This window comes from Ranitomeya imitator, chromosome 1 (genome assembly GCF_032444005.1).
Source record: "Ranitomeya imitator isolate aRanImi1 chromosome 1, aRanImi1.pri, whole genome shotgun sequence".
Lineage (NCBI taxonomy): Eukaryota > Metazoa > Chordata > Amphibia > Anura > Dendrobatidae > Ranitomeya > Ranitomeya imitator.
In genome coordinates this window covers 1,037,577,337-1,037,603,057 of record NC_091282.1, presented here as the reverse complement: position 1 = coordinate 1,037,603,057, position 25,721 = coordinate 1,037,577,337, and the positions used below count along the sequence as shown (strand labels likewise).

General features: G+C 42.4%; 1 protein-coding gene across 1 annotated transcript in view; it reads left to right on the top strand.

Annotated features, from left to right (window-relative positions):
* Positions 1-25,719, top strand: part of LRBA (LPS responsive beige-like anchor protein) — an 825,317-nt gene extending 799,598 nt beyond the window's left edge. Inside the window, exons 53-56 of the mRNA XM_069744053.1 lie at positions 8,105-8,206; positions 8,321-8,517; positions 23,294-23,445; positions 23,851-25,719. Of these exons, the coding sequence (XP_069600154.1) occupies positions 8,105-8,206; positions 8,321-8,517; positions 23,294-23,445; positions 23,851-23,941 (542 nt within the window). The 3' untranslated portion in view covers positions 23,942-25,719. The remainder of the gene's footprint in view (positions 1-8,104; positions 8,207-8,320; positions 8,518-23,293; positions 23,446-23,850) is intronic.
* The last annotated feature ends 2 nt before the right edge of the window (positions 25,720-25,721 follow it).

Here is a 25,721-nt window from a genome sequence, read left to right as displayed (position 1 = left end):
TGGGTCTGAGCATCTAATCCTGGTACCTACTGGCAGTCAGGGTACCTCAGGCTAGCACATGGAGGGCTGTGGGCTATCCAAAGAAAGTCCTCCCCACACCATTCCTGACTCACGGCCAAACCGGTCACGCTGGAGGATGTTGCAGGCAGCAGAATGCTCTCCACGGCATCTCCAGCCTCTCACTTGCTCAGTGTGAACCTGCTCTCATCTGTGAAGACCACAGGGCACCAGTGTCGAATCTGCCCATCTTGGTGTTATCTGGCATATGACAATCACCCTGCATGGTGTTGGGTTGTAAGCACTACACCAACTTGTGGATGTCAGGCCCTCATAACACCCTGATGGAGTCTGTTTCTGACAGTTTGAGCCGACACATGGGTGTTAGTGGCCTGCTAGAGGTCATTTTGCAGGGCTCTGGAGTTAACGGTCCTGCTGCTGGGTTATTGCCCTCCTATGCCCCCCTCCATGTCTCCTGATGTACTGGGCTGTCTCCTGGTATCTGCTCCATGCTCTGGACACTGTGGTGACAGACAGAGATACCCTTCTTGCCACAGCTTGCATTGATGTGCCATCCTGGATGAGCTGCAATACCTGAGCAACTTCTGTGGGTTGTAGACAGCGCCTCATGTTACTGTACAGAGAAATGAGAACAGAGAAATGGTCTGTGGCCACCCCATGTAAAACCAGTCCTTCATAGGGGTTGTCTTGCTAATTTCTAACTGATGTCTGTTACACGTGCACAACAGCAGGGGAAATTGATTCACAATCAGTGTTGCTTCATAACTCGATGGGTTGATTTCACAAAAGTATGATTGACTTGTAGTTAAATTGTGATGTTTAAGTGTTCCTTTTATTTTTTTGAGCAGTGTATTTTCTTTCTTTGTAATTTTAGTGGTTCTTGCATACAAATTTTTTAAATTTGTGCACCTCCTCAGGGGTTCGGTAATGTTTATACATTGTTATGGCATTTGCTGATGACTAAAGGCCCCGTCACACATAGCGACGCTGCAGCGATACCGACAACGATCCGGATCGCTGCAGCGTCGCTGTTTGGTCGCTGGAGAGCTGTCACACAGACCGCTCTCCAGCGACCAACGATCCCGAGGTCCCCGGTAACCAGGGTAAACATCGGGTAACTAAGCGCAGGGCCGCGCTTAGTAACCCGATGTTTACCCTGGTTACCATCGTTAAAGTAAAAAAAAACAAACGCTACATACTTACCTATCGCTGTCTGTCCTCGGCGCTCTGCTTCTCTGGTCTGGCTGTGAGCACAGCGGCCGGAAAGCAGAGCGGTGACGTCACCGCTCTGCTTTCCGGCTGACCGGCGCTCACAGCCAGACCAGAGAAGCAAAGCGCCGAGGACAGACAGCGATAGGTAAGTATGTAGCGTTTGTTTTTTTACTTTTAGGATGGTAACCAGGGTAAACATCGGGTTACTAAGCGCCGCCCTGCGCTTAGTTACCCGATGTTTACCCTGGTTACCAGCGAAGACATCGCTGAATCGGCGTCACACACGCCGATTCAGCGATGTCAGCGGGACCTCAACGATCAAAAAATGGCCCAGGCCATTCCGACACGACCAGCGATCTCACAGCAGGGGCCTGATCGCTGGTACGTGTCACACATAGCGAGATCGCTACTGAGATCGCTGTTGCGTCACAAAACTTGTGACTCAGCAGCGATCTCGCTAGCGATCTCGCTATGTGTGACGGGGCCTTAAGAATGGAGACAAGGTCCATTTGCATAATTGAATTATCACCTGTTGTGTCTAGCATTTGATTTGCAGTGATTATTGGCTATAATTTTTGTAACCATCACACATGCTATATGCTTGGCTGAAGGAGTAGGAACTGCTCCGAAACGCGTAGGAAATAGTTTTAAAACCTGCTTTTCCTGGTATGGACTGGATGTTCGTGGGCAGCTCTGTAGGATCACCTCAACTAGAAACCTCCCTCTTTGTCATATGAATAAACTGAAAGCTGGGTGCCATCAGCTGATGAACTGTCCCTACAAAGTCAGATGCTGTCCAATCAGTGCTGACATTATTAGATGTTGCGCTTTCTAGCCTTTTTTTTATTCTTATGATAGGAGAAACAACACAATGTAAAGTTCTATAAAGGATAATCCAGGAGTTTTATTTTGACAAGAAATACAATTGTTAAAATTGATATTTCAAGAGAGATGACAAATGCTTAAAGAGTGTTCTGTATGTAGATGTCTTTTTTTTTTTCTTCATATTTTGCTATATCTAGCCTAAAATCTAACATATAATTGTACTTCAAAATTGTGCTAATTATTTCAGCTTAACGATTCAGCCTGTTTATGAGTGGGATATGTGAGAGGTGTTATGTACTGGCCCCCAACATGTCAGCTAGACGATTGAAATGAAACAGAATGTGCATTCTAGATGATTCCCCGCGGGTTACTTTAAATGTTGAGTGACATGCGGACACCCTCTAGATGGCTTACGGTTTACATATTTTCTTCTTGTTTATGAACTGTAAAATCTGCAAATACCTGAAGACAGGAGAGCGCCAGCCTCTGCCTATACACTGTGCTGGGCTGTGTTTCCCCTCAATCCTTGCCCTCCCTGGATCCTTCAGCCTTTTTCGGGATAAATAATATTCCGGCTGAGAAATTTATGAAGCCACATACACATTTAATTAAGAACTTGAATTACACAGTTAGACTAGATTCTCTTGGAGTGTTTATGGTGATAGGTATTATTTTATTTGAGCTCAGTGTGGTGCACTATGTTTTATGGTGTGCTTTTTTGGCAGCAAACACTAAGCTTTGATATAAAATGGCAAAAATGTTTCTTTTTCACTGGATGCACAACTAGCACAGAGATTTATATTTGCAGCGCTGTGTCATAATCTTCTTGATTTATTGTTCTGCTTTCTTTTAAAATTACTCCCATCTTTTTCAGGGGAAAACACACCCGCTCAGTTTCAGAATTTTTTCTTGTGTTTTTTTTTACACTAGAATCTGTAAAAGTCTTTTGTGGCTAGTAGACTTTTTACTCTTTTAGCCCCCCATTAATATTAGTTCACTTTAAAATTCCCAGTCCGAGTCAGGGACTGATGTGAGTGGTGACGGTCTCTGTACAGCGCTGCGGAATATTTTGGTGCTATATGAGTAGTAGGAATAAATATAAAGCTTTTTCCTTGTCTGCCCTGTAGCATGTTTATAACCTCCATTGATTATAAAGTGCTAGTGAATGTGTTGACACTGTATGTGCTATACTTGCCCATTGCGTGTCTTCTATAGTCCGACACATTCCTATGAGCTGGTTGTACTCAATTGTAAAAAATCAACTATTTTCCTATCAGCTCATGAGTTCTTTTCAGTGGAAATTTGTGTGGGCCACTTTCATTTTATGGCTTGTTTGCTGAGCAGACCCACTCCTCCAGAAAGTAGGTATTAGCACTTCTGCGTTATTCAGAGTGGGATTTAGGTACATGAACATATTTAAAATCATGGGAGGTAATAAAAACACTATACCGCTAAGAAACAGCCAAAATTGTGACTATGAGGCATAAAGAAGGTGCTACATGAGGCAGCAGGTTCAGGAAATGTAATGTTTAAAATGGTTAGTGCTAAATGATGTAAAATGTCATAAACCTTATCTTTGTATTTGTTGTTATTTTATGTTAGTGCATACAGATAGATACTTTTGGAAACTTTGTATTGGCGAAGACGGTAAATTATTTTTCCCAATATTTAAATCCTACTAGGAGACAAATCTCTTACTCAATAGTACATTTGGATTAGAAATATAGTAGAAAAAAAATAGACATTTTAAAGATTTTAATATAAATATCCGCTGCCTCGGGATAACTCTCGATTCTGCCCTGTCCTTCAAACAGCACGTCCAAACTCTTGCCACCTCCTGTCGCCTCCAATTCAAAAATATTGCCAGAATCCGTCCCTTCCTCAGCCAACAATCTACTAAAACTCTTGTACATGCCCTCATCATCTCCCGCCTCGATTACTGCAACACCCTCCTCTGTGGCCTCCCCGCTAACTCCCTTGCACCACTCCAGTCTGTCCTCAACTCTGCTGCTTGGCTAATCCACCTCTCTCCTCGCTACTCCCCTGCTTCACCCCTCTGCAAATCCCTCCACTGGCTCCCAATTCCCCAACGAATCCAGTTCAAACTACTAACACTGATCTGCAAAGCCATCCACAGCCTGTCCCCTCCCTATATCTCTGAACTAATCTCCCACTATCTTCCCTCACGTAATCTTCGATCCTCCCAAGACCACCTACTCTCCTCCACACTTAGTCGTTCTTCACACAACCACCTCCAAGATTTCTCCCGAATATCCCCCATACTCTGGAATTCCATGCCTCAACACGTCCGAATATCCACCACCCTCGGATCCTTCAGATGGAACCTGAAAACCCATCTCTTCAGCAAAGCCTACAGCCTGCAATAACCATTCTGCCGCCTCACCGACCACCCGAGCTGTCGCCACGTCACCGACCACCCGAGCTGTCGCCATGTCACCGACCGCCCGAGCTGCCGCCACGTCACCGACCACCCGATCTGCCGCCACGTCACCGACCACCCGAGCTGCTGCCACGACCACCCGAGCTGCCGACTCCCCACTACCAGTGCTGCAGCACACCAACCTCCTGTCTCTTCCCCATTATCCTGAAGAATGTAAGTCCGCAAGGACAGGGTCCTCTCCCCTCTGTACCAGTCTGTCACTGTAAATTTGCTTACTGTTAACGATATCTATAAACCTGTATGTAACCCCTTATCACATGTACAGCACCATGGAATTAATGGTGCTATATAAATAAATAATAATAATAAATATAAAAAAAGTTAGGAATCTACTAAACAAGACAGAGTTTGTGCAAAGTAGTTGACTGAATAAAAGGCTTTTTTATGAAAAGAGCAAAAAATAGACAAAACATAACTCTAGAACTGTGTACTCACCAGCGCTTAGAGCATATATATATTCTTTTGTTTTTTACTTATGTACTGTAGTTCATTGACTATTTCATGTTTCATATTAACATAAAGAGGAACCAATAAGTCATCTCATTGATTTCAGTAAATGAATATCGTTTTCAAATAAATCATCAATCTAGTTTGTTTGGTATTGAAATATACATTCCTCAACATGAAAATCGCAACATCAGTAAGGAATGCACTTGGCACACATTATTGGTATGGTATCTGCTGCTGGCAACTCCCTTTGTAATTGCCAACCAATGACATCCCTGAAGTTGTCATGTTGAAAAACTAACAACTCAGTGTTACATTGATTTTGGTGGTGAAAGCAATGGTATGACCATTTCTCCAATGTGTCCTAGGAGAAGTTTTTGAAAATGACATCTTCAGGCCACATGTTGCTCATGCTGTCCACATGTTGTCCATTGAGCACATCTGGGACGTCATTTATTCTCAAGTGCAAAGGGTGCTGCCAGCAGTGGATCTTGATGATTTGTGTGCCCAAGTGCATTCAGAGTATCAGAACATTCTTCAGACAACCATTAATAACCTCATTGGTAGCATGTCAAGACATGCAAGTGTGTATATTTCTGCTCATGATGCACTTACTCAATGCAGGATAAGTTGAGATGTTTTAATCATTTAGTTTGCTTCTTTAGAATTTGCATATCATCAACATGTCGCTCCATCCTGTGATTTCCATAATTCTATGACTTTTCCTTCTTGGTGTTGCAATTACAATGTTAAGGAATGTAAATATTATCTTTTTTTTCTTGACTCAGTTTTAACATGCCTACTGATAAAAAAAAATATTAAACATTGATTCTATATGTTTGTAAATAAAGAAACTAAATAGGAAAAGGTTCTATACCGTTAGTGCAGTGAGACTGTGCAATGCTCTACCACATGTATTGACAGACACTGTATCCACATTTATAAAGGGCTTGACGCGTTTTTATCACAACAACAAACCATGTGTGTTATAAATATTCTGGTGATAGAGAGTGTATAACTGGTGGAGAAAAGTTGAACTTGATGGCACTGTCTTTTTTCAACTTGTTTAACTATGTAACTAAATATGTCAATTATTACTTTGCACAAAACCAAAAGAAGAGGTTTGGTCTGCTGCAAACTATTGCTAATTTTCTGCTACATATAAATGTATTAGAGCATCAAATGATGAAAAACGACACCGTTAAGGCATTTATTACTCCCATCTGTTTCTCTTTTTCTGTACGTAATATTGATAGGATCAACTGATGGTGCTTGTGAGTCTCCTAACCATGGATGGAGAAAAAATGAATCTGGCACGTTGGGTTTCAACATGCTAGTTTTTTAGTTTTTACGGTAGATAAAAACATCTCTGAAACGATTAGCATAGTTGTCTTTTTTATGTATTTTAGGAGCAAAATATTGCGCTGTCCCCAGAGTGATGGGTTTTGTCCATTATCTTTGTACAGTGTGAATACCACCAACATCCTGAAAGGCAAAAAAATCTTTTACAGTGCTCTTAGCAGTTCTGAAATGCATTTCTTCCTTCCAGAAAAGAATGACATATTACCGATTGTGTGATTTTTTTTTTAATTGATAGATGTGTGATGCACACAGCTTATCTTTTGGTAAATCCTGTATGATTTATTATGATGGTTATTATTTGCTGTGCTTCGTTGCCTTTCAATTTGTTGAGGTGTATACGTCTGTCTTCCTAAGTATTTGAAAACTTCTGCTTACGAGTGACAAACACCTCACTTTTTCTTTAAGCCGATAGTCTGCATTTTCTTTTGTGTGTAAGAGAGTTGTCTTTTTCAATTACACTGTCACACATTCGTAAGGTCAAGATAAAGAACCTCTTGATCTTGCTCAAACTACTCACATGCCAATGGTATAATTTGAAGAAAGAAAAAAAATGGCCCCACCCCTCCCCCTTTCCTTTTGCAGGTTTTGGTACATGAAAAGAAAAAACCCATGTGCAAAGCATTATTGGACTTCTAAGCTGTCTGTCTGTGGCGACTGTTACCTCTCTCTCCCTCTTTCATTATTGTGTTTTCTTCCCTCCAAACTCACAAGCAAGTCACTTCTTGCTACAAACACAACAACGAGCTATTGTGCATAGTTATGCATATATAATTACCATCATCATTTTCTCCTTAAAGATAAACCTTTTTTTTTGCTAAGTGTGCAGATATTTATATTCTTAGAATCTTAAAATGAAAACACCTAATTTTTAGTTATTTGCTTAATTGATTTATATATTCAGTTAGGAGCTCGAAATTAATTCCGGTACATATGGTGATGCTGAGAAAATATGGAAAACATTGTATAAATTGTAGTAAAGAGACAGAGTGGCAAAGGAATTGCTCTCCAATACAGAATATTCTTTTCTTTGCATCTTGGGGTAAATGGCAAATTCTACAATTATGGTACATTTAGAGGCCAAATCAAGGTCTAAGAAAACCCAAATGGCAAATACAGCTTCAGTACCTGACATTCTTTGGTAACAAGTGGAGCAATTGGTTGTGATACTATAACATTTGCCAAATAATAGTGCTGTGCCCAAATAATGAACACCGTGCATGCTGAAAATCAATACTTCCTTCTCTAAATTGTGGTATCTAGCCATGAAGAAGGTAATTAAAAGGGCCAGTGTGTGATGTGGACTGCAAGTTTTGCATCTGGGTAGTACCAATTACCATTGCTTCATTTTTTAATGTTTTTGGGTACAAAGAAAATCAAAATAAACATGAAAGCCCGACACACCCAAACGTACAAGACCGGCTGACTTGATTATGGCTTTATTTTTTTTATTTTTTTTTTTTTTAAAGTTCACCATGTTCAGTTTGCTGCACAACAGTCCACAGACAGACAGTACACACAGATCTATGTACCGGTATCCACGTAGGGAAAAAAAAATCACAGCGTGTGCCAGTGTGTTTCGATTTACAGACCAGGCTAGCGCTTGTAGATAGCAGCGATCTTTCGCACACATCTGCTATGTGGCCAAGTGTCCAGAGCCGTCCATGTCTGCAAAGTTCAGTGCTCATCTGAACTAGCCTTGATTGTTCAGTCCTTTAGTGTGCAGCTATCCAATGTATATCTCATAATCCATAAACTCATGCAAGTTTTTTTTTTCTGTAGATGAGTTTGCTACTCCTCGAGCAATCCTGACTGGCCACGACTGTGAGATTACCTGTGCTGCTGTTTGTGCAGAACTTGGCCTGGTGATAAGTGGTTCCAAGGGTGCGTATAGCTCATTTCCATTGCAGGCACTCGAATGTGATCATCGTACCAGTACATGTATTTTTGTAAAATCCCATGTGGGTGTGACAGTGTTTGTTGGTTTGTGTATTTTAGAAGGTCCTTGTTTGATACATTCTATGAATGGAGACCTTTTGAGGACACTGGAGGCCCCAGAAAATTGCATTCGACCCAAACTTATCCAGGTCTCCAGAGAAGGACACTGTGTTATATACTATGAGAAGGGACTGTTCTGTGTATTCAGTGTGAATGGGAAGCTCCAGGCCACAAAGGAAATTGAGGACAATACACGGGTAAGAAACAGTCCCCGAAATAACCTCAAACAAGTGTATATATCCGATGTCTCCCACACACATTTTATATAGAGAAAGAGTATGTGTAGAAATATATATTTCATGCTATATTATCTGAGCATAGACTAAATATATATAATATATGCGCTAGATTTCATAATATAAAAACTGTATATTATTCAATATATCTTCGCCCTGATGAGTTTGGTATATTTACTTTGGAAATCCATGTCAGGCTAGCTGTATAATCCTCAAATTAAAATAATGATTTTTGGATTCCAGCTACATTTCATTATTGGACCTGAAAACTTTCACAAAGGATTCTGCAGACATTTTTTATATGGAATTTTAATGCAAGTACACCAGTCTCATTAGGTCTAAGATATGCAGCTTGTATTGTGATGTCTTGTGAAAGATTAACTTTAAATCTGTATAATACTGTTCAAGATAATTTGGAAAGATGGGATGATGAAACTATGTAAAGAAAGCGGTTTTACGTACTATAAGCAAGGAGGAATGGCAGTCAGTGATGAAACTTGTTTTGATACCAGTCATTGATGCTTCTCACAAGGGCTGGAACCTTTATTAATAATTACACAAACCTTTACTGTAATAAGTAAGAAATACAAGAAATACAAATACACTGCAGAGCCATGCAAAATCTTGGCCGAACATGTCCGTGAAGGAATGAGTCAGTCATAGGCAAACTCAGGCCTGCTGTTGGCTAAGCGTTGGGATGTGCCTTGGCTTCATTGAACATGGAGAAAGTGGAACATTATTGCTGATGCTCAGCACTTGATAAGGTTACCTGCATTCATTTTTTTCTAAAAATATATATGTATATATATATCATATATATTTATATTTAGCACTTGTTTTGGCTAAAAGAAGAGAGGAGGCACCAGATCAAGAACTGCGACACCCATCGGATCGGGGCCCTGTAGATGAGTATAGTAAAAACTATTATTTTATGGAAGGCGCATTGGGGTCCTATATAGAGCATTCTAGAACGCTGTATATGAGGGCTTACAGGTGCTGGCCCTACTTTATATGGGAAGAACCTGGTGACTGGTTGCCTGTAAAAAAGAAAATTAATGGAAAAACAATCCATGCTGCCATTGCTTTTTTTTTTCTGAAATGGCGCTATATCCTGCCACCCTCTTGGACTTATTGCATCTAAGGCAGCAACGTTTTCAGGTCTTGTGCCTGTAAAGATATTTGTATGAGACATTGCATATTTTCTAGCAGATTTTGGCGATGCTGACTCGAAAGACTGATCAGAAATAAACCCTTCGCGAGACCTTACATGCTGGGATGGGAGTAGGTTGTTTTCCCCTTTTGCAGCTTTGTAGGGTCCACTGTTGTTTTCTTCCCCTTTGCAATAATAATGTTCATAATCTGTCACTTTCAGTTGTGATTATGTTGTCAGCCAGGCTAATAAATCTGTGAAATATCGAGAAATCCCTTGCCAGCTAAAACAGTTTCTGCTGTGTCTCAGTGTGTGCTGGGAGCTGAGTTTGTTGCCTGAGGCTGGGGAAGTCCGCGGTCCAGGCAAACACATGTGTACTGCAGCCACATGTTTTTCCCCCTCTTCCTTTTTTTTCAAAGCAGTCCCTGTTGGGTTTTGGAGTTAAACAATCCACAGCCCCTTTTCCTCATCTGCTTCTGCACTTTATCATGCTGGCAGGCAAGTGGCAACTGTGTGATTAAAGTCCATCTCCCCCCTCCTGTGTAATACCTGCCCATGGATGTGGCAGACTGATGTTTTCACTGCTTGCTTCTCAAGTAATAGGAAGGGGGGAGGGTGCCAGAGGTGAAGCCAAGGAAACCTAAGGTCAAGTCCAACTGCCATTGACTGAATGAGGGGAATTAAACAGGTTGTGTTTCATGTGTCATGGTAAGCCCGAGCCCACAGGATGTCGACAAAAGTAACAATTTACAATCATCAGACGCAGGACAGAATTCTAATTTACTTTCTTGTAGGCTGCTCATGAATACTACCAAGAGACCCCCAGACTGCCTGGGGACACTCAGTCTAATCAGCGGTATACACCTGTTTTTGTTTTAAATGCTGCATTGCTGAGCAGAGCCCCGGCCAGCGGCACGTCAAAGCACATCTACCATGCAATGTTTAGACGTCAGAAGGAATAACTTGGATGGAAAGGAAATCCACTCCTTAAACCGAGCCGTTACCTGAGGCAAAGACACTAGCTCTCACAACCCAAGGGATCCAATTATTTGCTTTGTCTGGAGATTGGAAAGGGCACAGTAGCTGCATACAAGCCATAATCTGCGGGATAGAAGGGATTTCTTTGTTTGTGTTTAAGTAAATAATAGATTCTTATGGCAACAGTGTTGTTCGGCGATACAAGTGAGGCTATTTGTCCTGTGTTCTCCAAGTGCCGGCCTTAGGACATGTTGTCCTGTCAGGGCGATGGACTGTGTGCGCACATTTCACAAGTCCTCGCTACTGAAGCGTGCATTAGAAGAAGAAACCAGATAGATGCATTTGTGTGAAGCCAATTGCTATATTGGTGATCATTCTTATTTGTAAGCCATTAAAAGGGGTGGCCACGCTCGTGAAATTTTCATCCCTCAACGTAATTTGGTATCAAAAATACAAACCGTACTATACTCACCGGTCCCAGGTCTACTGGTGAGTCTTCACTGCTGCTCCCTGTGCCTGTCAATGGGTGCGGCACTGACATCATGTCAACACCATGGCAGCCAGTGAACTCAAGGGCTCTGATCGGGGCCTTCTGTCTACTCTGCCTGAGCAGATGAGCTCACTAATTGTCTACTGTTATCGTGACACAGCTAACGCCGTACACCAGAAGCCTCAGCGGAGACTAGCTGGTGAACCTGGGAACAGTCAGTATAGCGCAGTTTAGTGGTTTTTATATATACCGTATATAACATTTCATTGGGGAATGAAGATTTCTTGAAAGAGAACAACCTCGTATTTATCAAACCACCAAGTATCGCTCATGAGCAATGCTTAGGTTAAACTCTAGGTGTTGGGACTTGATTTGCCTCACTTCCCAGCATGCAATGTGCAACCTCCAAGTTCACCTTTATTATTTTTTTATATATTTTATACTCACTTATATAGCTCCATCAATCTACATTGCTTTACAGACATCATCACTGTCCCCATTGGGGCTCACTATCTAAATCCCCTGCTTCTACCACCTGTAATCCGTCCGCACCTCTGCTGCTGGAAATGGATTACTATTTACAAGAGCTAATTGACCGCAGGTTAGACTCAACGGATACACCCAGTGGAGTGATTTTTAGGGAAAGACATGATGTTTAATTAAAACTATTTGCAGATTGATCATTTTTATTCGGACTCCCATGACAGCACACGAGAGAGGGGATCCGCCCTTCAGGAACAGGAAACCTACAGATACAAAAGGGCGGCACCTCTCCCCATGCATCAGTTGGTTTCCTGTTCCTGGAGGGACTGGATCCTACAAGAAGATTGCTAGCAGATTCCAGGCCGGCCGGACCGATTCGGGTAGCGAGGGGGTCTCCTACCTCGGCCGGTGCGGAGTACCTGAAGCAGACACGGTGGCTCTGGCAGGGCTGCACGGCAGTGTCTGATCAGCGTGAAGCGGTCGCCAGGGGGTGTCCTGTCTCCGGAAGCCGCGCGTGGTATGTATAAAGGTCCTCCTCCCTTGAAGCGCTGGGGGGGCTCTGGGGGGTCGGCGCCATTGTGGGGGCGCCCTCGGAGTCTCCCGGCATGGTCTCGGCGTCCCACGCTGTTCACAGCGCTGACAGGAAGCGCTGTGGACTAGGGGTGACGTCGGGGGGCGGAGCCGGCGGTGACTTCCGGGTCGCGGAGCTTCTGCGCATGCGCAGGGGCTCCAAGATGGCGGCGCCCACCGGTAAATGTGCGCCGATCATCCTCAGGTGTCGGCTGATCCCCTGCAGCTGCGAGGGGGGGTGGAAAGTGGCTACAAGCGCGGCATAATTACGCTGGCTGAAGGAGGGGCTATATATCGGCTCCAGGAGCGCGATCCTTGCTCCTGGTCTCCTAACTGAAAATGGAGTCTGTTCAGGATCAGCAGCCTCTGCTGCTGGATGAAGTGCCTCAGAAATCCATGGAGAAGGATCGTGAGAAAAAGAGCGATGGGTCTGGCCGCAGAAGCTCCTACCTGGAGCGTCAGCCAGAAAAGATCCCCCTCGTACTTCGGTATCTTCTGGGTGTGGGGCAGCCACTGGTAAGTGACCTTCGAGAAAGTTCACTTGGTGACTAGTGTCCCCTCATATGTTTTATGCAGGGAAGGAAAAACGTCAGTAAGGCGAAGCATAGGGAATGTGCCATCTGCGGGGTTCCCTTGCCTGACTCACACCCTAAAAAACTATGTGACCCCTGTATCCAGCAGACGGTGAGGTTCTGGAAGGAGGGGAGGGGGTATAGCATGTAGATCTTACACTCTAGTCTACCTTACTTATCCCCGTAGGTAGCCGAAGAATCCTCCTCTATTACGGCCAGTCTCAAAGAGATGATTAGAATGGAGGTTAAGGAGTCCTTTAAAAACCTTTCACAGTCAGGAGGTTCTAGGCAGAGAACTGAGTGGGCATCTGATTCATCTGTGGAAAAGGACAAGTCTGAAGAATCGGACGATTCAGCAGCATCATCCTCCTCTTCGGAAGAAGACGCTGCTCGGTTTTGCCTACCCCTAGAAAGAATAGACAAATTGGTAGAGGCGGTCAGAGGCACAATGGGTATATCAGAACCCAAGCCTCAACTATCCAAAGAACAAATGATGTTCAGTGGATTGGAGCAGAAAAAGCGCCGAGTGTTTCCTTTAAATGAGAAAATACAAGATCTTATTAATAGGGAGTGGAGAAAACCGGAGAGAAAAGGCTCCTTACCACCTGCGCAAAAACGTCGGTACCCTTTTGATGACCCAGCAGTAGGTAACTGGGAGAAAGCACCAAAGCTGGATGCAGCAATTGCCAAGGTAGCTAAACGATCTTCTCTCCCATTTGAAGATATGGGAACACTTAAAGACCCCCTGGATAGGAAAGTGGATACCTTCCTAAAGGGGACCTGGGAAATGGCAGCTGGCTCCTTAAGACCTGCGGTAGCTTCAACCTGCACGGCAAGGTCAATGATGGTCTGGCTGGACCAGTTGGAGACCCAATTAAAGCAAGGGGCCTCTAGAGATTCCATACTCGCAGCATTACCTGTAATCCAGGAGGGGGCGGCTTTTTTATCAGACTCCTCAATTGACTCCGTAAAGTTGGCAGCTAGAGCAGCAGGACTTTCTAATGCTGCAAGGAGAGCCCTATGGCTGAAATGCTGGCCGGGGGATATGCAGGCAAAAGCAAAGCTCTGCGCTATCCCTTGTAAAGGCGAGTATTTATTTGGGCCTACCCTGGATGAACTCCTGGAGAAAGCAGGAGATGATAAGAAAAAGTTTCCCAACCTGTTCAATCCATACCGTCGTCCCTTCAACAAAAGAAGGTTCAACCGGGGAGGAAAGCTCGCCTTTTCACCAGGGAGAGATCGTCCCAGATGGGAGGATAGGCGAAAACGAGGTACAGGTCTCATGTTTCGCCGTAACCAGACGGAAAATAAAAAACAAGACCAATGACTGGCAATTCCAGTGGGAGGGAGACTATTGCAATTCTCGGCAGAGTGGTCGAAAATCACAAACAGCGTTTGGATAAAAGACACTGTTTCCCATGGTCTCAAGCTGGAATTTGTTCATATTCCACAGGACAAATTTAGGTTAACACCCTGGCGCTCATCTCCCACTGAACAATTCGCCCTAGAAGAGGAAGTGAGGACTCTTTGCTCCAAAAATGTTTTGGTAGAAGTGCCGTATTCTCAGGCAGGGAAAGGGTTTTACTCTCCCCTGTTCCTAATCCAGAAGCCTGATAAATCTTACAGGACCATTATAAATCTTAAGGGTCTCAATAAGTTTTTGGTGAAACATACTTTCAAAATGGAGTCCATCAATTCGGCAATAAAAATGCTTTTCAACAACTGTTTCATGGTAGTAGTGGATTTGAAAGATGCCTACTATCATGTACCCATTCATGCTGATTTCCAACGGTACCTGAGGGTAGCGATACTAATGGGGGGTAGGATTCAACATTTTCAATTCAGAGCGCTCCCTTTTGGGATCACCTCGGCACCTAGGGTGTTTACTAAAATAATTGCGGAAGTCATGGCGCATTTAAGGGAGTCAAATGTCCTTATAATCCCCTACTTAGACGATTTCCTCATTGTAGGTAACTCGGTAGATCATTGTCTGTCACAATGGGAGATTGCTAAAACCAAACTAGAACGGTTGGGTTGGATCATAAACTTTGAAAAATCGAAATTACAGCCCCTAAATGTTCAAAAATTCCTGGGGTTAATGTTGAATTCAGTGACACAGCAGTGTCTCCTCCCTATAGAGAAAATAGACCAAATTCAGAGTTTTGTATTAAGAGCAATCAATACACCTTCCATGACACTTAGACAAGCAATGTCTCTACTTGGGTCACTCACATCTTGCATTCCAGCAGTTAAGTGGGCTCAGTTCCACACCAGGTCCCTGCAAAAAGAAGTCCTGTTCCATGACAGAGCCTTAGGAGGCGCATTGAATGGGAAATTGACGTTGAGGCCGATAACATTGAATTCCCTTAGATGGTGGCTAGATAAACAGAATTTATCAGCAGGGGTTCCCTGGATGGTGGATGTCACCCACGTGATAACCACGGATGCCAGCTCTTCAGGGTGGGGAGCCTATATGGGGGACATGGTGGTCCAGGGACAGTGGGAACCCTTCACAACATTCTCATCAAATCAAAGAGAGTTGTTGGCGGTTGAATTAGCTGTTAAAAAATTCCTCGTATATCTGCAGGGCCAGCACGTCAGAATTCTGTCGAACAACAGAGTGGCGGTCGCTTACATAAACCGGCAAGGGGGAACTCGTTCCGAAACTTTAATGCAGATCACGGATCGGTTGTTCCAGGTGGCAGAGCTCAATTTTCTATCTTTGACAGCTCTTCACATCAAAGGAAAAGAAAATGTGGCAGCAGATTTCCTCAGCCGAAATGTGTTAAAACAGGGATAGTGGTCTCTCAACGAGGACATTTTCAATCTTGTCGTCCGCAGATGGGGTCAACCAGTGGTGGATCTATTCGCCACCAGAAACAACAGAAAAGTAAAACTTTTTTGCTCCCTAAATCCCAGGGAGAATCCCCTGGCGGTGGACGCGTTTCTGATAAAATGGGATTTTCCACTGGCCTATGCTTTCCCACCACTGAACCTGATACCTCTAGTGGTGAGGAAAATCAGGGAGGATCGAGCGAAAGTCATCCTTATCGCCCCCTTTTGGCCCAGAAGAACCTGGTTTGCCTGGCTCAAGACAATGTCCGTAGCGGTCCCCTGGGTACTGCCAGAGATCCCGAACTTACTTTCTCAGGGACCGATCTCCCATCCACAAGTGGCGGGGCTCCATTTGACGGCATGGAGTTTGAACGGTCACTATTAGTGGGGAAAGGCTTCTCTCCAAACTTAGTAGAGACACTCCTAAAGAGTAGAAAGCAAATAACTACGAGAATCTACTCTAGGACTTGGAGAAAGTTCTTGACTTGTTCAAAATTTAACATCCAAGACGGGGTGCCAATACAACAAATCTTAGAGTTCCTACTAAAGGGGTTTGAGTTAAAACTCTCTCCTAGTACCCTTAGAGTACAGGTCTCAGCTTTAGGTGCCCTGTTTTCCTGTAATATAGCTAATAACTACTGGATAGCAAGGTTTATTAAGGCAGTTAGTAGATTCACACCAGTGCATAAAGACAGAACAGTTCCATGGGATTTAAATTTAGTTCTGTCCTCTCTCACTAAACCCCCCTTTGAACCTCTGCAGGAGGCCTCGATCAAAATGTTGACACTCAAAACAGCCTTCCTGATTGCCATAACCTCAGCTCGCAGGATAGGGGATATACAGGCGCTTTCCAGAGCTCCTCCATACACTGAAATCTTGTCAGACAGAGTAGTCCTTAGACCAGACCCAGCATATCTACCAAAGGTGGCGACACGTTTCCATAGATCACAGGAGATAGTTTTGCCGTCCTTTATTTCTAATCCTAAAGAGCAGGAGCTTCATACGTTAGACGTCAGGAGATCTCTTCTTCAGTATATTTCAGCTACTGATAATTGGAAGAAAGATGGGGCTCTGCTTCTTTCCTTCCAGGGTCCAAAGAAAGGGTTTAGAGTATCAAAATATTTACTGGCTAAATGGATTAGGGAAACTATCTCTCTAGCTTATACAGCAGGTGGGGGGCCAGCTCCGCAGAATCTAAAGGCACATTCCACCCGGGCCATGGCGTCATCCTGGGCGGAAAGATCTGGAGTGTCAGTGGAGCAGATATGTAAGGCGGCCACATGGTCATCCCCTTCCACTTTCTTTAAACACTATCGGTTGGATTTGGGGTCCTCCTCTGATCTTTCCTTTGGGTTAAGGGTGCTACAATCTATAGTCCCTCCCTAAGGTAGCTTACATCTCTGTAAATCTCTCGTGTTCTGTCATGGGAGTCCGAATAAAGCATTAAGCTACTTACTGGTAGCGGCATTTTTCGGAGGCCCATGACAGCACCCTTAGTTCCCTCCCTATTCACGTGGGGGTAGCACTTCCTATAGTGTATATAATGATAGATTTCATGAGTGGTATCTAGTTCGATACAATAGGATTGTTTTGTATATAAACTGTATATAATGTATATTTGTGTACCACTAACCGCGGTAGTCCTCTCAAGCTCTGAAATACAACTGATGCATGGGGAGAGGTGCCGCCCTTTTGTATCTGTAGGTTTCCTGTTCCTGAAGGGCGGATCCCCTCTCTCGTGTGCTGTCATGGGCCTCCGAAAAATGCCGCTACCAGTAAGTAGCTTAATGCTATTCCAGTATTTATCTGTACATCTGGCTGTCCTATACTCCACATTTTAGTGGGATTTCCATTTTCAGATCTTTAGCTACTGTTTCTTTGTGTCCTTTTTGATGCTGCTTTAGATGACTCCTATTGAACGATGACATTCTGTGCTTTTCCAGAAATCCAGTAATGTAATTATTCTCCATTGCTTACAGAGTAATGTATAATCTCAAAGAAATTTACCATCACCAAAAGTGACTTTCCCATGTGTGATGCAGTGACCTCCTTACAGGTAGGGGGCGCTGCATGGTCTCCTCAGAATACGCATGGAGGCTTATTGAGGCCATAGGAATGCATGGCAGTCGCAGGCATAACTATGGTGATGAGACAAAGTCCGGCATTATTGTGAATGGTTGGTATGTTTGTCGCAGAAGAAGATACTCTGCGCTGTAAGCCTGCAGTGAGGTTGTTCTGGGACCTGTAGTCCCACAAGTAATTGTGTTGTTTTAGAGGGGGGCTGGCAGGGCTAGTTTGAGAGCTGGGTGGGTCGAACTAGCTACACACACACCTCCCAGCTGTGGGAGTGGTAACAAGTATGTAATGTGAAAAGGGTGTGGGTCACATGGTTCTTGTGTATGGACCTGAATGGCTCTTGGCTGGAAGGTCCTGTGAGAGGAAAGGCCTGAGTGTTGGGAGGTCCAGAGTGTGGACCGGATCCCTGAAGAGCACCTTGTGAGGCCGTGGACCTGAGTGGCCTGGGTGTTGGGAGGTCCAGAGTGGGGAACGGATCCCTGAAGAGCACCTGGTGAGGCTATGGTCCTGAGTGGCCTTGGTGTTGGGAGGTCCAGAGTGGGGACCGGATCCCTGAAGATCACCTGGTGAGGCTGTGATCCTGAGTGGCCTCTGTGTTGTGAGGTCCTGTGTGTGGACCGGATCCCAGAAGAGCACGAGGTGAGGCCAAGGACCTGCAGAGTCGATGACGGCTACTGTGTTGGGGAAGCTACCGTCCTTCGGTGGGTCTGGAACCGACTGGTGTATGCCTGTCAGGCAAGTTGGTGATCCCTGTAAGGCAGCTTTCCCAGGGAGAGAGGACTGACAAGGAGTCAGCAGGTAGAGCAGGAGCTCCCGTAAGGTACCTCCACAGACTGTTGGTGCTTATTATGTTTTATGAACTGTGTGGTCACCCACGGCAACTGGTCAGAGGAGGACCAGCGTGTTTAGTTGCCGCAAACTAATGATGTGAAACCTAATGTCATGTCCTGATACAGTGTGTAATGGACTGTTCGTGGTACGGTTTATGACTCTATAATAAACCGCATAGACTATGTGCAGAAAGTGTTCCTGTGTATCTTGAATCCCGTTGCTAAGCAAGTATTCCACTACCCGTTAGTGAGCACTATCTCACACATGGCAGCCCCGCATTCTCAGGGTCCGTCTACGTCACTGGCGTTTGGGTTTCTCCGTTAACCAACTGAGTGGATTTTTTTTATATATTACTGGCTTCAGGATGTGTCTCCATTAGAGACTCAATACATATGCTATAAGTCCCCATAAGATGATGCGTTCCTTTCATCAAACACATGGTCAAGACAGTCCAGCACGCCATTCATTTCAGAAACAGACTTCCAAAAAATCTAATTTCATTGTTTTCAGTTTCCTTTTTTTCTTTACAAATTTTTAAACATTTTTTTCTTTGAGGTTATTTCATATTTTAAGCATTCTGGGCTGATTTAGCTCTTCAGTGTTTAAATACATTTTCCCAAGTATTTTCCCTGTATTCTTTTCTTTTTCTGTAAAGTTTGTTCTTTGTGAAATCGTTGCCATATTTCTTATCTTTTTTGCTGTTAGATTTGACTAACTCCCTATACAAGGCCTGTGATCATATTTACTTCTTCACTTTATTCTTATCTTTTCCTCCTTTACTCCCCCTTGTCACTTGATGCTAGACAGTCCACAGTAAGATTTTCTGACTCATCAGCTTTACATATCATATGTTTTCTTAACTTGAAAAGGTTAGTCTTATAGCATCTATATGTCATGTCTATGGAAAAGCAGATATGGGATATAAGTCTATGTTCTGCATTACACGGCTGTATTTCTCTGCCAAAGAAGAAAGCCAGTTTTACAGAACAGTATTGAGTTATGCATACTGTATTACAAGGTAATAAATTCTAATTTTTATTTATATAGTTAATTTAGGTATGAAGTTGAAAAGCAAAGCACTCTGTTTCTCTAGTAGTGTATAATGGGTCCATTTAGAAATAGTGCAGCGTGCATTCTATTCTTTCTACCCTGCAGATGGCACATTGTCCTATATTTTCAGGAATATGTCCATTATTTATGTTTTAATGTGAACTTTCTTGATTTGGTTTGGCTTTTGAGGAAGTGATCTTCAGTATTTATCATTTACCGTATATCATACCATATGCCCACGTGCAAATACACTGCTTTTATACTGCTGTGTTCTTTTTTTGTAGATTTTTTTTATACATATTTTTTGTGTGTGTAGAAGCACTTGGATTCTACATTCAAAATCTTAAGATTTTTTTTCAGGCTCCCCATAGAAACCTATAGGGGAAAAACAGGTCATGACTTTCCATGAAATCATATCCCTTTATTTTGTACTGTTAAATACAGATTTTCTACGCTGAAAAAATGTACGGACCATGGACTTAGTTACGGTATTTTCTCTTGTTGTTTTTATAATCTTCCCTTCTTGGTCACTTCTTGGGCTATGTGCACACGTTGCGGATTTACTGCGGATCCACAGCGGTTTTTGCCATGCAAAAACGCTGCAGATCCGCAAGTGATTTACAGTACAATGTAAATCAATGGAAAAAAATAATTACTGTGCTAATGGTGCTGAAAATTCCGCACGGAAAACGCTGCGGATCAAAAGAAGGAGCATGTCATTTATTTGTGCAGATCAGCGTTTTTGTACCCATTCCATTATAGAAATCCGCAGGGGTAAAAACGCATGAAATCCACACAAAATCCGCATAAAAAAACACATCAAATCTGCACCTGCGTTTTCTGCCAAGAGATGCAGAATCCGCACAAAAAATTCCAGAGGTAAATCCGCAACATGTGCACATAGCCTTAGACCTTGTTGAATTCTGCATCACAGATGTAACTTTTAATAGAAGCCAAAGTGCTCTTCTGGATCCGTCATATGGATCAGGCCTTTTTTTTACCATTTGCAATAAACAACCCCTTGTGTCATATGGGATTGGTAAAAGTCATGATATCCCGATTGCCTTCCTTACCATTATTTAACATTTTTATTATACTGACCAGTTATGCTAATGGCCTCTCCACAGAGTAAGGGAACAGGGTGTCTAGTGCCACAGTTTGTAGGTAGCAACCTGGAAGTCAATATTGGCCCTTAAAAGCAGTGGTCCCCAACCTTTCTGACTTTGAGAGCTACATTCCACTCTAAAAGAGGGTCACTAGCCACAATAAGCTCTGAGAGAGGCTGCAAGCCACATCCAGGTCCTGCGCCCCTCCTAGTGGTGACACCCAGAGCCCCCATTACCGGTGGATTGACAGCCAAAGCTTTTCCTCAGAAATCTCTCCGAGACGATATACCAAAATCCAGAGGTTACCACCTTCTACAAGCATTCCCACCACACTGTCCCATCCAGCCTCAAACACTTCCTGTGACTGGCAGTATTATCCTATCTTCAGCTTACCAGATGTAAACCATCTCTGAACCCTCAAGGCCAGTATATTTACATCCAGATCTGCTCTTCTGTGCGGAGTTATTCATATAATTCACCATCTGGAGACCTGCTCTTCATAGCTGTTTGTTAGACCTAGTGTTAGTGCACCAAGCTGGTAGACAGCCACGAGCCACCCATCATGGGCCTGTGAGCCACCGGTTGGGGACTACTTCTTTAAAGAGTCCTTCCATTTGTATTAGGATATAAAGCCAAACCAAAATCTCCAAAAGGAACACCTCCATTTTGAGTCAGTTTTTTGTGTTCTTGCTACCCGACCTAGCATTCGGGCATTAAATGGTGCATAGCCACGTCTGAGTGTTTTTATGGTTCAGATTTTACTCTGATATATATGGAATAAAAGTGGCATTCGGTCATACAATCAGGCAATTACCAGTAGATCCTTAAGACACTCAGCACAACACCCTATATTTTGTAATATAAAATCCAATACAAAGTTTATTTTCCTATAAGAAGTGTCAGGAGAAAATTATAGTTCAGAACACACTGCCTTCCAAGTAGGAAGATTGTGAACCCCTAAGACACATCTACAAATGAGATAATCTGAATAGATGGCAGTAATTTAATAAAGACACTGGCAGAATCATTTTCTTAGGTTATAGAAGGGTTAAAGATTAATGGCTTTAATTTGCCTCTTACTATAGAACTTCTCTCATAAAACGCTTAGAATATAAAAAGCCATTGAACCGTGACTGGAAGGTTAATGGATTTTCTTCAGATGAATTTTCTAAGTGTAGCAAATAATTATTTGTCATGGTAATAATTGCAATTCAAAAATAGCCTCAGGAGATCGCAGCCGAGCAAACAAGGGATCAGGATGAGTATTGATTTAGCTCATGTGATAATCTATGGCGGCGTGTCTGTATAGGGATACAGCTATTGCACATCTGTCCGTTCTGCACAGACAGCAATTGTTCAGAAAGAATTCTATCGTAAAGGACGAAAAGTTGTATCAGTTGTAAATTTTGTGGAACAGTTTATGATGGCAGTGTGTACTTCTGTAGTATTGAAAGGAGTCCAGATATGATAATGTATTCCAGAAATCATCAGGAGACTCATAAATCGGTCATAAAACTAACCACAATATCACCACCGGCCCATGGCTGGAAACTGAAATATGGTGTTAAATCTGTTAAATATCATACTGTGAAAAGTTGATAAATATTGATTTTGTTCCTTCTTTGAGGATGACCCTTCTGCCGTTCTGTTTCCTCACCTGCATGTGATACGTCACTTTTGAGCTTACTTCAAGTGGTTGTCTGCAGATCTAATTGTCCAGCAGGCAGCCTGATGTAAATGCTGAGTGGAGCTGCACAGCTCAGCTGTGTTCAGTGTGTAACAGCCCCTGCCGAGTGCTGCAGTTCCAACCATTACACAGTCCGCAGCAGCGGCTACACATCGAATAGCGCTGGGCTATCCAGCTCTGTTCTGTTTTTACATCTAAGCAACACTGTAGCCAATAGCCATTGATCAGTGTCAGATTGCCACCAATTAAATTTCGATGACCTATTCTAGTGGTATTTTTGGATTGAATATGGAAAAGTGGGAAAATGCTTGTTTCTATTATTTTAAGTGGCTTATCCCAAGATCACAAGAGTATGGATCGTGTGTTACCTGTTTCATTCGAATAGTAGAAGTGCATCCTGCTGCTCCATTTGCTAATGGGATTGGAAAAAAATAACAAACGTTCTACTCGTCAATGACTGGTGTCCTATAGACTTAGAATGAAGCAGTCCTACGCATGGGTTACAACCGCCTTATTTACATAGACTTGGGACCCCCCTATTCCTGTGATCGATGGTCCTAGCTTGTGATCAGCATTTTATCATCTATACTGTAGATAATCACAGGCTGAAATTGGGGGACGACCCATTTAATATGATCATTAGTAAAATACCACACTTGGCCCTAATGACAATATCATCTGTTGTAGTATTGCTGTATTCTATTCTTGTTATAATTGCTCTCAGTAAACATGTATTAAATAATCCAACAAAATGCATCACATACCATGATTTTTATATTTCTTTGTTTTCCAAAATGCCTAGTAGTAAGTGATCGCAAGAAACCTAAATGTGACAATGAAGGATCTTTTTCATGTTGGGTGAGTCTCATGTAATTGTGCTTAAAGCTTGTTGTGTGTTGGACCTTCTAGGCAATACTGATGAGCCGAGATGGACAGTACCTGCTAATAGGAGGAGACAGCGGAGTTGTCATGATTTGGCAAGTATGTGACTTGAAACATCTATTTGCCTACCCAGGCTGTGATGCTGGCATCCGATCCATGGCCATGTCCTACGACCAAAGGTGAGTGATTCAGTCTAGTAGTCATTGATGTCCACTGTTTGGAATAACTATCAGGCCTAGATTTTACACATAGAAGTTGTTTTATGAAAAATGACAGTACATTTTCATCATAAATGATCATAGACTGCATAACTTGATATTTTATAGTTACCTTCACCCTAAGCCTATGCAACTTATCAGCCTATTCTTTAAGTTTTAGCAAAATTGTATAACCTAGATTTCTCACAAAGTCCGATAAATTGCCTGTAGCGGCTAATTTATGAGGCAACTTCATAATTTTTAAAGCAGGTAATGTTTAATTGTAATGAAGATTTGTCTTGGTCTTGCTAAATACATAAACACACATATATGCATACACACTATGTATAATGCATATGATTGACTGTGTATTTTCATCACTCTCAGGTGTATCATGACTGGCATGGCATCAGGAAGCATTGTGCTTTTCTACAACGATTTTAACCGCTGGCACCACGAATATCAGACAAGATATTGATACCAAGCAAGCTGTGGATACATTACTGATGCACTGAAATGCTAACTTCCGTCAGGAGGTAGAAGCCATCTGCCTCTGCATAGGTCCTTAGAAATGGCTATATTACATCTGAATGTAATTTATCAAAACTGAAATCCGCAACTATTTTTAGAATTAATTGCTATTTTTGTAGACCTTGCTTTACCTTTTTTTGTGGGATGAGAAACTTGCAGAGGTATAAAGGCTGCTGAGTTATGTAGTAAAATATATATATAAAGAAATATATATTTTTTAGTCCTAAGGAGACATTTATTTTCATCTGTGTAACTGGAGAGGAAGCTTAACTTGGTGGCCGGATTATTTAGGCCAGGTCTCTCTCAATGACTAGCTTTTCACTGTCTTGATTTTAATGGAGTGGTTGAGGAATACTTTTCTTGAGACATTTTAGTGTGCATCCTTTCATACACTCTATGCTATCATGCAGTACATTTTTTCTTGCTTTCCTTTTTTTTCCAACTGATTGTACTATTTCAGCACTGAAGATTTCAGGGTCAGGGGAATAATGGCAATTTGTGGTTAATTAATTGTATAATGCTATAAATAATTGGATTCCATCTCAATACTTGGAACATTTTAAGCAATAGATTACCCATATGGTTTTCCTTAAATGGATGTCTAGGATTTGAAAACCTCACTCCTCGGGTCTGTGGAAATACCATACACATCATGTAGAAAAGTGGTGCTGTTTTCAAGAGAAAATGGGCATGTTTATCTAATTCTGGACATGTTTAAAGAGTTTCATCTTGAAGGGGGAACTAAAATAAATGGAAGATAATATAATGAATAGTATGAAAAACTAATTATTGCCAGGATAACAGATGTAGTGGGATTAAGGTTTAGTTGTAATAGGATAAAGCGGTTAAATCAGTTTAGTAAAAATGGCTGCTTTCTTCCAGATATAGTGCCGCATCTGTCCGTGGCTTGTCTCTGGTATTGAAACTCTGCTACCTTTACTTTTAGTAGGGCAATACTGGACACGGCTCCTAGATAAAACTGGCGTCTCTGTAAGAATGCTGCTAGGTTACTTTAATCTATCACATTGGCTCTAATAATAAGCAAACTATTCTTGTTGGTGATCAGATATGAGACATTGGTCTTTGGATATGTCCTTTCAGAGGAGCTGATGTTACATCTCCCTTAATTGTTTTTTTTTCATTTCTATGTGAATATGTTAATATCCACAAAAACATAGACCTCGTTTAAAAAAATGCAGACATTTTCAAGTGTAACAAGATAGATCCACATTTTCTATTTTCTTATACTGTAAGTAGACTGATTCCTCCTTCTTAGCAGTCTAGTGATTCTCCATCATTCTTCCTTGGTTACTGTAAGTTGTAGTACCAAATCATGAAATCATGATGATAAAACCGTTTGTAGAAAGTGTCGGGTGAACCCCAGACAGATCTAAAGTAATAATGTAAACTAATAACAAATAATGTCATTGCATAGTCTTTACCTTTTTCTACAAGATTGCTGTGCAGAATTCTGTGAACCTATTTGTGAAAAAAGAACTGTATTGTTTCGTAAGTCCGTATTGCATAAAGATTTGTTTGTACTTTGTGATCTGTTTGTGAGCTGAACCTACATTGCTCATCTTTCTTAATCAAGACTTTATCTACTGGCGTGCCGGTCCAGCTCACCTTTTTCTACTCATTCAGTGACAATCTTTTCATTAGCTCAAGTGTGGGATCCAGTAAGTGTGAATGGAAAAAAAAATAAAATGGAATTTGTAATTGAAATT